Below are 12,500 nucleotides of genomic sequence, written 5' to 3' on the forward strand. Positions count from 1 at the left end.
GTGTTGTCTCTCTGCAGGTGTGTGTCTGTGTCTCTGTGTTGTCTCTCTGCAGGTGTGTGTCTCTCTCTGTGTTGTCTCTCTGCAGGTGTGTCTGTGTCTCTGTGTTGTCTCTCTGCAGGTGTGTGTCTGTGTCTCTGTGTTGTCTCTCTGCAGGTGTGTGTCTGTGTCTCTCTCTGTGTTGTCTCTCTACAGGTGTGTCTGTGTCTCTGTGTTGTCTCTCTACAGGTGTGTGTCTCTCTCTGTGTTGTCTCTCTGCAGGTGTGTCTGTGTCTCTGTGTTGTCTCTCTGCAGGTGTGTGTCTGTGTCTCTGTGTTGTCTCTCTACAGGTGTGTGTCTGTGTCTCTGTTGTTGTCTCTCTGCAGGTGTGTGTCTGTGTCTCTGTGTTGTCTCTCTGCAGGTGTGTCTGTGTCTCTCTGTGTTGTCTCTCTACAGGTGTGTGTCTGTGTCTGTGTTGTCTCTCTACAGGTGTGTGTCTCTCTCTGTGTTGTCTCTCTGCAGGTGTGTCTGTGTCTCTGTGTTGTCTCTCTGCAGGTGTGTGTCTGTGTCTCTGTGTTGTCTCTCTACAGGTGTGTGTCTCTCTCTGTGTTGTCTCTCTGCAGGTGTGTGTCTGTGTATGTGTTGTCTCTCTGCAGGTGTGTCTCTGTGTTGTCTCTCTACAGGTGTGTGTCTCTCTCTGTGTTGTCTCTCTGCAGTTGTGTGTCTGTGTCTCTCTGTGCTGTATTTCTACAGGTGTGTCTCTCTCTCTGTGTTGTCTCTCTGCAGGTGTGTGTGTGTGTCTCATATATAAACTTCACAGTATGTCTCTCTGTGTGTGTTGTCTCTCTGCAGGTGTGTGTCTGTGTCTCTGTGTTGTCTCTCTACAGGTGTGTGTCTGTGTCTCTCTCTGTGTTGTCTCTCTGCAGGTGTGTGTGTGTCTCATATATAAACTTCACAGTATGTCTCTCTGTGTGTGTTGTCTCTCTGCAGGTGTGTGTGTGTGTCTCATATATAAACTTCACAGTGTGTCTCTCTCTCTGTGTGTTGTCTCTCTGCAGGTGTGTGTGTCTGTGTCTCATATATAAACTTCACAGTATGTCTCTCTGTGTGTGTTGTCTCTCTGCAGGTGTGTGTCTGTGTCTCAGCAGCAGCAGCTCAGTCAGCAGCAGAAGACTCTCTCCCAGTCGGAGGTGGACCGATGCCAGCTGCACACACACATTCACACTCTGCAGCAGGCCAAGGCCACCCTACAGGGTCAGTGTGAGACCACACACACATTCACACTCTGCAGTGTGAATGTGTGAAACTCCTCCCTAAAAAATGGTAGAAAGCTCAGGAAGAGCAAGAGAAAACATAGTGAAATGACAGTATGGATATGATCCAAGAGGGCTCATTCAAATGATGATCCATTTGAATCAGAGAATTACATTTTTTGACCCAGCCCTAATGGTATCAGAAGTTATTAACGGCAGTTTTGTTGTGCTTTTATTGTGAAGGCGAGATCGAGTGTCTGATGGGAGAGCTGGAGAGAGCGACAGCTCGGAGAGAAGACGATAAGGAGAGCAGAGACAGGAGCCAGGAGGAGACTGAGGATCTGAGGAGAAAGAAGGAGGAGGAAGAGGAGAAGGAGAAGGAGGAGGCCTGGCAGAGAGAGAGAGAGGCTCTGAGCCAGGAGTTGGGGATGAGAGACGGAGAGGTGGAGGCGCTCCGGAGGCGTTTAGACGCCCTGATGGAGGAGGACGGGGAGAGACAGAGGGAGGTGGAGAGGCTGAGGGAGGAGGTGATGGAGAGGGAGGCGCGTATCGGCCACATGATGGAGAGAATACAGCGAGAGGAGGAGAGACTGGAGGAGGAGACGAAGAGGAAAAAAAACTCCAAAGTAGAGGAAGAGAGGAGAGAGAAGGAGAGACTGCGAGAGGAAGAAGAAGAGAAGGAGAGACTGCGAGAGGAAGAAGATGGGAGGAGGAGAAGAAGGGAAGAGGAGGGAGAAAGATGGAGGGAGAGGGTGGAGGAGCAGGAGGAGGTAATGAAGAAACTGAGAAAAGAAGTGTTTGACCTGGGAGAAGAGAAGAGAGAGAGGGAGCGACTTCGAGAGGAGGAGGCAAAGAGGACGGAGGAGGAGACGGAGGCGCTCTGCGACCGGATGGAGAGATTAGAAGGAGAGAAGGAGGAGCGGGAGGAGGAGGTGAAGAGATGGAGGGGGAGGGTGGAGGAGCTGGAGGACGAGATAAAGAAACTAAGAAGAGAAACTTCTGAACTAGAAGAGAAAATGAAAAGGAGGGAAATCCTGCGAGACGAGGAAAGAGAGGAGGAGGAGAAGAGGAGAAGGGAGGAGGAGAGGATGGATGGCAGACTGAGAGAGGAGGAGGTGAAGAGGGAGGAGAAGACTGAGGCACTCTGCAAATTGATAGAGGGATTAGAAAAGGAGAAAGAAGAACTGCAGGCGGACACTACAAGACTGAGAAAAGAAATTTCTGAACTAGAAGAAGAGAGGAGCGAAATGGAGAGGCTGAGGGAGGAGGAGGAGAGGAGCAAGGTGGAGAGGCTGAGGGAGGAGGAGGAGAGGAGCAAGGTGGAGAGGCTGAGGGAGGAGGAGGAGAGGAGCAAGGTGGAGAGGCTGAGGGAGGAGGTGAAGAGGGAGGAGGAGGAGAAGCTCTGCGACCGAATAGAGAAATTAGAAAGAGAGAAAGAAGAACTGCAGGTGGAAATAAAGAAACTGAGAAAAGAGACCTCCCAACTTTTGGAAGAGAGGAGCGAGAATGAGAGACTGCAGGAGGAAGAAGAGGAGGAGAGGAGAAAAAGGGAGGAGGCAAAAAAGAAGGAGACAGAGGCGCTCTGCGGCCGGATAGAGAGAGTAGAGAAGGAGAAGGAAGAACTGCAGGACGAAATAAAGACACTGAGAAAAGAAACCTCCCAACTCTTGGAAGAGAGGAGAGAGAAGGAGAGACTTAAGGAGGAGGAGGAGGAGGAGGAGGAGAGGACGGAGAAGCTCTGCGACCGGATAGAGAGATTAGAAAGAGAGAAAGAAGAACTGCAGGACGAAATAAAGACACTGAGAAAAGAGACCTCCCAACTCTTGGAAGAGAGGAGAGAGAAGGAGAGACAGCAGGAGGAAGAGGAGGAGGAGAGGAGTAAAAGGGAGGAGGCGAAAAAGAAGGAGACAGAGGTGCTCTGCGGCCGGATAGAGAGAGTAGAGAAGGAGAAGGAAGAACTGCAGGACGAAATAAAGACACTGAGAAAAGAAACCTCCCAACTCTTGGAAGAGAGGAGAGAGAAGGAGAGACTGAAGGAGGAGGAGAAGGAGAGGATGGAGAAGCTCTGCGGCCGGATAGAGAGATTAGAAAGAGAGAAAGAAGAACTGCAGGACGAAATAAAGACACTGAGAAAAGAGACCTCCCAGCTCTTGGAAGAGAGGAGAGAGAAGGAGAGACAGCAGGAGGAAGAGGAGGAGGAGGAGGAGGAGGCCAGCGAGGCAGAGCTGCTGCGTGTCTGTCTGAGCGTGGCGAGGGAGGAGTGCTCTGAGATGAAGCAGGAGGTGCAGCGGAGGGAGGAGCAGCTGGAGCGCCAGATGGGAGCCGTGCGGCAGCGGGAGGAGGAGGTGGAGCGTCTGAAGGAGGCGCTGCGGCGGGCGGAGGAGGCGCTGCAGGAGGCTGACGGGGAGCAGCAGGAGGCGCGGGTCGCCCTGGAGCAGAAGGAGGCGCGGGAGGAGCAGCTGGAGGCGCTGCTCAGAGAAACACAGCAGCTCCTGCAGGAAGAGAGGAGCCAGGGGGGAGACAGAGAACTCACCCTCTCCACACAGGTCACTCAACATTACACTTTACATTAGGAGCAGAGTTCAGTTTGAGTTTTCTCTCCCTCTCTGTCTCTCTCTCCCTGTCTGTCTGTCTCTCTCTCTCTCTCTCTCTCTCTCTGTCTCTCTCTCTCTCTCTCTCTCTCTCTCTCTCTCTGTCTCTCTGTCTCTCTCCCTCTGTCTGTCTCTCTCTCTCTCTCTCCCTCTCTCTGTCTGTCTCTGTCTCTCTCTCTCTGTCTCTCTCTCTCTCTCTCTCTCTCTGTCTCTCTCTCTCTGTCTCTCTGTCTCTCTCTCTGTCTCTCTCCCTCTGTCTCTCCCTCTCTCTGTCTGTCTCTCTCTCTCTGTCTCTCTCTCTCTCTCTCTCTCTCTCTCTCTCTCTCTCTCTCTCTCTCTGTCTCTCTCTCTCTCTCTCTCTCTCTCTCTCTCTCTCTCTCTCTGTCTCTGTCTCTCTCTCTCTTTCTCTTTCTCTCTCTGTCTGTCTCTCTCGCTCCCTCTCTGTCTCTCTCTCTCTCTCTCTCTCTCTGTCTCTCTGTCTCTCTCTCTGTCTCTCTCTGTCTCTCTCCCTCTGTCTCTCCCTCTGTCTCTCCCTCTCTCTGTCTGTCTCTGTCTCTCTCTGTCTCTCTCTCTCTTTCTCCCTCTGTCTCCCTCTCTCTATCTCTCTATGTCTCTCTCTCTCTCTCTCTGTCTCCCTCCCTCTGTCTCTCCCTCTCTCTGTCTGTCTCTGTCTCTCTCTCTGTCTCTCTCTATCTCTCTCTGTCTCCCTCTCTCTCTCTCTCTCTGTGTGTCTCTCTCTCTGTCTCTCTTTCTCTCTCTGTCTCCCCCTCTCTCTTTCTCAATCTCTCTGTCTCCCTCTCTGTCTCTCTCTCAATTCAATTCAATTCAAAGAGCTTTATTAGCATGACCATATTGACATACAGTATTGCTAAAGCACATAAACAGTGAAACATGTTCCACATTAACATCCAGTAGTCCAGCAGGATGCAGACAGTAAACATTAAGTCAACATTCGTATAAAAGCTACAATCATGTCAACACAATGTAACAATATGAACAACACTGATGATATCAGCAACAACATGAACACAAGAATATTACAGGTGTGTGTGTGTGTGTGTCTGTGTGTCTTTGTGTGTGTGTGTATATGTGTGTATATCTGTGTGTGTGTGTGTGTGTGTGTGGGGGGTCACTCACTGTTCCTCAGAGTGTGGCAGGTAAAGACATATTCTGCTGCAAGACTGCAGCTCTCTGGCTGTTCTCCCAGCAGGATCGGCATTTTATTGATGTTGGTTATTTGGTCAAATGTCGGGTGTTTGTGTTTGAATTTGGGGAAATATTGAGTTCTGATTGGCTGCAGCTCTGTGCATTCTGTCAGGAAGTGCAGCTCTGTCTCGACTTTGTCTCTCTTGCACAGCTGGCAGAAGCGCTCCTCTTTGGGCAGCCATTGTTGTTTGTATCGGCCTGTCTCGATGGCCAGGCTGTGCTCACTGAGTCTGTACTTGGTCAACGTGGTTCTTAGTTTGGTATCAGTCACTGTGGTCAGGTAGTCTGCCACACTGTACTCTCTTTTAGGGACAGGTAGCACTGCATTTTGCTTTGTGCTTCTGTTTGTGTGTTCCAGTTGGTGATGTAGTTTAGTTTCTGTTGTGTTATAACTTGGTTAACTCTGATTGGTTGGTTCCCAGACTGGTCCTGAGGCAGAACCGGGTCAGGAACTGACCTGAGCATCAGGACCAGCTGAGTGAGGGGACTCTTCTCTTTGCTCAGCTCTTGGTGTTGCAGGGCTTTCTGCTGGTAGGAGTGGGGGTCACTGTTTTTTAGATGGAGCCAATATTTGATTGCACGTTTTTGAATTTTGATGAATAAAGGGAATTGGCCTAATTCAGCTCTGCAGGCGTTGTTGGTGGTTTTTCTGTGCATCTGTAGGATGCTTTTACAGAACTCTAGATGCAGGGTTTCAACTGGGTTTTTGTCCCAATGGGCAGAATTCTGGTAGGAAATAGGACCCCACACCTCACTACCGTGGGAGAATTGGTTCTATTACAGATTCAAATAGTTTGAGCCAGATTCTAATTGGGATTTTAATGTAGATTTGACTTTTTATTGCATAAAATGCCCTGCGTGCTTTCTCTCTCAGCTCCATTATCGCTGGGGTAAAACTTCCAGTGGAACTTATTTTCAGTCCTAAATAATTGTAATGTGTACAGTGGTCTAATCTATGTGTTCCTAATGTGAAGCCGCATGTGTTTCCTTGAGATCTGGATCTTTTTTGAAAAGTCATTGTCTTTGTCTTATGAGTGTTTACTGCCAGGGCCCAGGTCTGGCAGTACTGCTCCAGCAGGTCCAGGTTCTGCTGTAGGCCCTGTTCTGTAGGGGACAACAGAACCAGGTCATCTGCGTAGAGCAGGAACTTGATCTCAGAGTGGTGTAGAGTGAGACCAGGTGCTGCTGATGTCTCTATGATGGTGGCCAGCTGGTTTATATAGATGTTGAATAGCGTGGGACTCAGACAGCAGCCCTGTCTCACTCCACGCTTCTGATAGAAGGATGTTGTTCTTTTGTTGCCAATTTTAATACTGCACTTATTGTTAGTGTACATAGATTTAATGATGTCATATGTTTTACCCCCTACACCAGATTCAATAACTTTGTAAAATAGTCCACTGTGCCAAATTGAGTCGAATGCCTTTTTGAAATCTATGAAACATGCATAGATTTTGTTGTTGTTTTGGTGAACATGTTTATCTATCAGGGTGTGTAGGGTGTAAATATGATCTGAAGTTCTGTGTTTTGGTACAAATCCAATTTGACTTTTACTCAAGACATTGTGTTTGGTAAGGAAGGTTATGAGTCTGGAGTTGATGATGCTACAAAAGAGCTTCCCCAGATTACTGTTCACACAGATGCCTCGGTAATTATTTGGGTCAGATGTATCTCCAGATTTGTAGATTGGTGTGATGAGACCGTGATTCCAGATGTCAGGGAAGTAACCTACACTCAGGATCAAATTAAAGAGTTTCAGAATGGCCAATTGGAATTGTGGGCTGGTGTATTTCAGCATCTCGTTCATGATGCCATCGAGCCCGCTGGCTTTTTGGGGTTTTAGTGCCCGGAGTTTGTCTCTTAGTTCCTGTTCAGTAATGGGGGAGTCGAGAGGATTCTGGTTTTCTTTAACAGCCAATTCTAGTTCATTCAGTTTGGTTATAATTTGGTTTTGATTTGGGTCTGGGTTCCTTGGTAATATCTCATAGAGCGTTTCAAAATGGCCAACCCATATGTCTCCATTCTGTATCGCCAATTCTACAGGTTTGGATTTTTTAAGATTCTTCCATTTTTCCCAGAATTGATTTGTGTTTATGGACTCCTCCATTAGTGCCAGTTGTTTGTGTGTGTGTTGAGCTTTTTTGATTCTGAGTGTACGTTTGTAGTGTTTAAGTGTGGCACAGTAAAGAAGGCGTAAGTCTACATTTCCTGGATCTCTGTGTTTTTGGTTAGATAATCTCCTAACATTTTGTCTAATTTCTTTACACTCTTTGTCAAACCAATTATCATCTTTGGGATTCTTAGGCTTATTTTTGGATAATTTCAATTGTGATTTTTTAGCAGTTTGCATGATGATTTGATTGACATGTCTAACTGCATTATTTATGCCTTCTTGACTGTGTACATATGTGGTGTCCAGAAAGGTATCTAATAGTGTTTGAATTTCGGGTGAGCTGATTGCTCTCTGGAACTCTTCTGTGCTGTTTTCGGCCCATCTGTATGATCTCCTGATGTTAAACAGCTTACTGGGCTGTGGGGGTGCTGTTGTTGGTCACTGACCTTCTGAGAAACACAGTAATTTGGCTGTGGTCAGACAGAGGAGTCAATGGTTTAACTGTGAATGCACTGAGAGAGAAAGGGTCTAAATCTGTTACCATGTAGTCAACGGTGCTGTTGCCAAGAGGTGAGCAAAACGTATTTCTACCTAAAGAGTCTCCTCGTAACCTGCCGTTGACGATGTACAGACCCAGGCTTCGGCAGAGCTGCAGTAGCTCTCTGCCGTTCTTATTGGTCTGGGTGTCACAGTTGGAACGAGGAAGGTTGGTTCTGTTTTGTGGATAGTTGTGTCCGAATATATGACTGTTACCTAGCTCTGTGCTGTAGTCAGGGAGGGAGCCAGTACGTGCGTTCAGGTCTCCACAGATTAGCACACTTCCCTGGGCCTGGAAGCTGCAGATCTGCTCATGGAGAAGGGGGAAGATGTCTTCATCATAGTATGGGGAGTCACTAGGGGGAATGTATACAGCACACAGGAATATGTCTGTTGGACAAATGTGTGAGCGTTCATATTTTATAAGGGTGATGTACTTAGATATTTCATCTTTGTACCAGATAATAATCCCTCCTGAGTCCCTCCCTCTTTTAACAGTAGGGAGTTTGACTGATGACAGCAGGATTTCTCTGTAGTTTGGGGGGCAGTGAGTGACAGATCCTGGTCTACACCAGGTCTCTTGGAGGATGATGATGTCTGTGTCTTTGGTGTTGTCTTTGAATTCAGGGGTTTCACTTTTACATCCAAACAATGAAGAGTTAAGGCCCTGAATATTCCACATGGAGACAGTAAATGGCTTCATTGTTAGCAAATACAAATGCAAATACGGTCTCTCTCTCTCTGTCTCTCTGTCTCCCTCTCTCTCTCTGTCTCCCCCTCTCTCTCTCTCAATCTCTCTGTCTCCCTCTCTCTCTCTCTCTGTGTGTCTCTCTTCGTGTCTCTCCCTCTCTCTGTCTCTCTCTCTCTGTCTGTCTCTCTCTCTCTCTCTCTGTCTCTCTCTCTCTGTCTGTCTGTCTCTCTCTCTGTCTCTCTCTCTCCGTCTCTCTCTCTGTCTCTCTCTCTCTCGGTGTCTCTCTCTCCTTACCCCAGCCATCAGGAAACCCTTAATGTTGAATTCAGAGTTGTAGTTTTATTATTTATTTGTCTATATAATAATGCGTGTGTTCTCCTGTCAGGCGCGGGCGCTGCAGGAGGCGCGGGCGGAGAGCGAGGGAGGGAGGAGGAGAGCCAGAGAGAGGGAGGAGGCCTGCGAGCGGCTGGAGGAGGAGGTGAAGGAGTGGAGGAAGGAGGCCGAGCGGAGCGACAGGGAGGCGGCCGGGCTGAAACTCCTCCTGAAGGAGACACAGGAGGAGACCCAGCAGCTGAGAGCAGCGCTGGAGGAGAGGGAGGAGACGGAGGAGGAGCATGGGAGAGACAGGGAGGCAGCCAGGAGGAGGAGCCTGGTACGAGTCCAACCGTACACCTCGATGCACTGAAAGAAAATTAAAATATTGCAGCTTTTTCTGGATGTCCTCGAGACTTTTTCTGGTTGATTTTGTCGCTTTTAAAAGAAACACACACATACACACACACACACACACACACACACACAGACAGACACACACACACACACACACACACACACACACACACACACACACACACATACATACAAATACACACACACACATACACACACACACACATACACACACACACATACATACACACACACACACACACACACATAGACATACACATACATACAGATACACACACAACATACACACACACACACACACACACACACACACACACACAGAAAGACAGACAGACAGACATATACACACACGCACACATATACACACACAGACACACACACACACACAGAAAGACAGACAGATACACACACACACACACACACACACACACACACAGACACACACACACAGAAAGACAGACATATACACACACATATACACACATACACAGACAAACAGAGACACAGACAGACAGACAGACACACATACACACACACATACAGTAACACACACAGAAAGACAGACAGATACACACACACAAACAGATACACACACAGACACAAACAGACAAGTTGTTGTCGTTTTTTTTCAACGTGTTTGATGTGTATCTTTGCTCATAGCTCCTCAGGTGTAACTAAGTATATTATATATATATATATATATATATATATATATATATATATATATATATATATATATATATATATATAAAAGTTGCTCCTCGGATGCTGTATGTATAGTATCAGAAATTTGGGTTTTCTTTCTTTCTTGAATTTGTTTTTTTATTCAATTTAATAGTATTTGGGAAATTAAATGACAAAAAAGCGCAGAAAGTTTCCCAAACTCTCTGTCTCCCTCTCTCTGTCTCTCTCTCTCTCTCTGTCTCCCTCTCTGTCTCTCTCTCTCTCTGTCTCCCTCTCTCTGTCTCTCTCTCTCTCTCTGTCTCCCTCTCTCTCTCTCTCTCTCTGTCTCTCTCTCTCTCTCTCTCTCTCTCCCTCTCTGTCTCTCTCTCTCTCTCTCTCTCTCTCTCTCTCTCTCTCCCCTCTGTCTCCCTCTGTCTCTCTCTCTCTCTCTCTCTCTCTGTCTCTCTCTCTCTCTCTGTCTCCCTCTCTCTGTCTCCCTCTCTGTCTCTCTCTCTCTGTCTCTCTCCTTTCCCCAGCCATCAGGAAACCCTTAATGTTGAATTTAGAGTTGTAGTTTTATTATTTATTTGTCTATATAATAATCCGTATTTGGAAAATGAAATGACCAAAAAGCACAAAAAAGTCAGAAAAAGTGTCGAAAAAAAACAGAAAGTTTCCCAAACTCTCTCTCTCTCTCCAAACAGAGACACACACAAACAGATACACACACACACACACACACACATAGTTTCCCAAACTGTAGCACAATATCATGATCAAACGTGTGATTTGCTCCCCTAGAGGCTGGAGGAGAAGCTGACAGAGGCAGAGGAGGAGAAGAGGAGGCTTCAGGAGAGAGTGAGAGAGGTGGAGGAAGAGAGGGAGGAAGAGAGGGAGGAGAGGAGGAGGCTACAGGAGAGAGTGAGAGAAGTGGAGGAAGAGAGAGAAGAAGAGACAGAGGAGAGGAGGAGGCTGCAGGAGAGAGTGAGAGAGGCCGAGAGAGATCTCAGGAGGACGGAGGAGGAGGTGACAGCTCTAAAAGAGGAGGTGAAAAAACAACGAAAAGAGAAGACCGCGGCGCACGAAGAGCTTGTGAAGAGAAGAGAAGATGTGACGTCTCTCAGGGAGGAGGTGAAGAAGGAGCAGAGCAGGAGGCAGGAGGAGGTGTCTGCTCTCAGGGAGGAGGTGCAGAAGGAGAGGGAGGAGGCGCAGAGGGAGCTGCGGAGGACGAGAGAGGAGTTGTCTGCTCTCAGGGAGGAGAGAGAGGAGATACAGGAGGAGCTGGCGGCTGTAAAGGAGGAGGCGCAGAGGAGAGGGGGGGAGGCTCAGGAGGAGGGGAGGCAGAGGGGGAGCTACAGGAGGAGGTGCAGAAGGAGAAGGAGCGGCTACAGGAGATGTTAAGGAAGACAGAAAATGAGATAAAATCTCTCAGAGAGGAAGTGAAAAATCAACAAAGGGAGAAAAAGGAGGCGCAGGAGGAGCTGACAGCCCTAAAGGAGGAGGTGCAGAGGGAGCAGACGAGAAGCTACAGCGACGGGGAGGAGTCTGCTCTCGGAGAGGAGGTGCAGAAGGAACAAAGGGAGGCTCAGAAAGAGCTGAAGAAGAGGAGAGAAGACGTGACATCTCTCAAAGAGGAGGTGAAAAAGCAACAAAGGGAGATGAAGGAGACCCAGGAGGAGCTGACAGCCTTAAGACGGGAGGCTCAGGAGAAGGGGAGGCAGAGGGAAGAGATACAGGAGGAGCTGACAGCGCTCAGAGAGGAGGTGCAGAAGGTGCAGAAGGAGAAAGATCAGCTACAAGAGACCTTTATAACGACAGAAAATGTGATGATTTCTCTCCGAGAGGAGGTGAAAAAGCAACAAAGGGAGACGGAGGAGCTGACCGCCCTAAAGGAGGAGCAGAGGCGGACTGACAATGAGTTTAGGGTCATCAGAGAGGAGGTGCAGAAGGAAAAGAAGGAGAAGGAGCAGCTGCAGGAGACATTAATGAAGACCGAGACGGAGGTGAAATTTCTCAGAGAGAAAGTGAGAAAGCAACAAAGGGAGACGGAGGAGGCGCAGGAGGAGCTGAGGAGGACCAACAGAGATGGGGAGGTGTCTGGACTTAGAGAGGAGGTGCAGAGGCAGAGGGAGGAGGTGAAGAAGGAGAAGGAGCAGCTACAGGAGACATTAATGAAGACAGAAAATGAGATAAAATCTCTCAGAGAGGAAGTAAAAAAGCAACAAAAGGAGACGAAGGAGGCGCAGGAGGAGCTGAGAGCCCTAAAGGAGGAGGTGCAGAGGGAGCAGACAAGGAGCAACAACGACGGGGAGGAGTCTGCTCTCAGAGAGGAGGTGCAGAAGGAACAAAAGGAGGCTCAGAAAGAGCTGATGAAGAGGAGAGAAGACGTGAAATCTCTCAGAGAGGAGGTCCAGGAGGAGCAGAGAGAGAAGGAGCGGCTACAGGAGACGTTACTGCAGACAGAGAGGGAGGTGACAGCTCTCAGAGAGGAGGTGCAGAAGCAGCAGAGCAAGAAGGAGGAGGCGCAGGAGGAGCTGAGAGGAGTGCAGCGGAGCATGGAACTGATGGAGGTGAACCTGCAGACTCAGGTAACCTCACTGCACTTTATATATTATTACGTATATATATAGTTGGTTAGTTACATTTTATTTCTGTCATTGTCACAAACTCATTTAGCAAACGTCTTCCGGTCTGAGAAATACATGACACACACACAGACACACAGACACACACAGACACACACACACACACAGACACACAGACACACACAGACACACACA

General features: G+C 48.1%; 1 protein-coding gene across 1 annotated transcript in view; it reads left to right on the forward strand.

Moving 5' to 3' along the window:
- Window positions 1-1,935: 1,935 nt before the first annotated feature.
- The window catches only part of LOC114564189 (trichohyalin), a gene marked incomplete at its 3' end in the record, with an annotated part of 11,541 nt that continues 976 nt past the window's right edge, over window positions 1,936-12,500 (forward strand). Inside the window, exons 1-5 of the mRNA XM_028591418.1 lie at window positions 1,936-3,775; window positions 8,753-9,033; window positions 9,718-9,727; window positions 10,639-10,926; window positions 10,974-12,308. Coding sequence (XP_028447219.1) covers window positions 2,003-3,775; window positions 8,753-9,033; window positions 9,718-9,727; window positions 10,639-10,926; window positions 10,974-12,308 — 3,687 coding nt within the window. The remainder of the gene's footprint in view (window positions 3,776-8,752; window positions 9,034-9,717; window positions 9,728-10,638; window positions 10,927-10,973; window positions 12,309-12,500) is intronic.

This window comes from Perca flavescens, chromosome 11 (assembly GCF_004354835.1).
Source record: "Perca flavescens isolate YP-PL-M2 chromosome 11, PFLA_1.0, whole genome shotgun sequence".
Classification (NCBI taxonomy): Eukaryota; Metazoa; Chordata; class Actinopteri; order Perciformes; family Percidae; genus Perca; species Perca flavescens.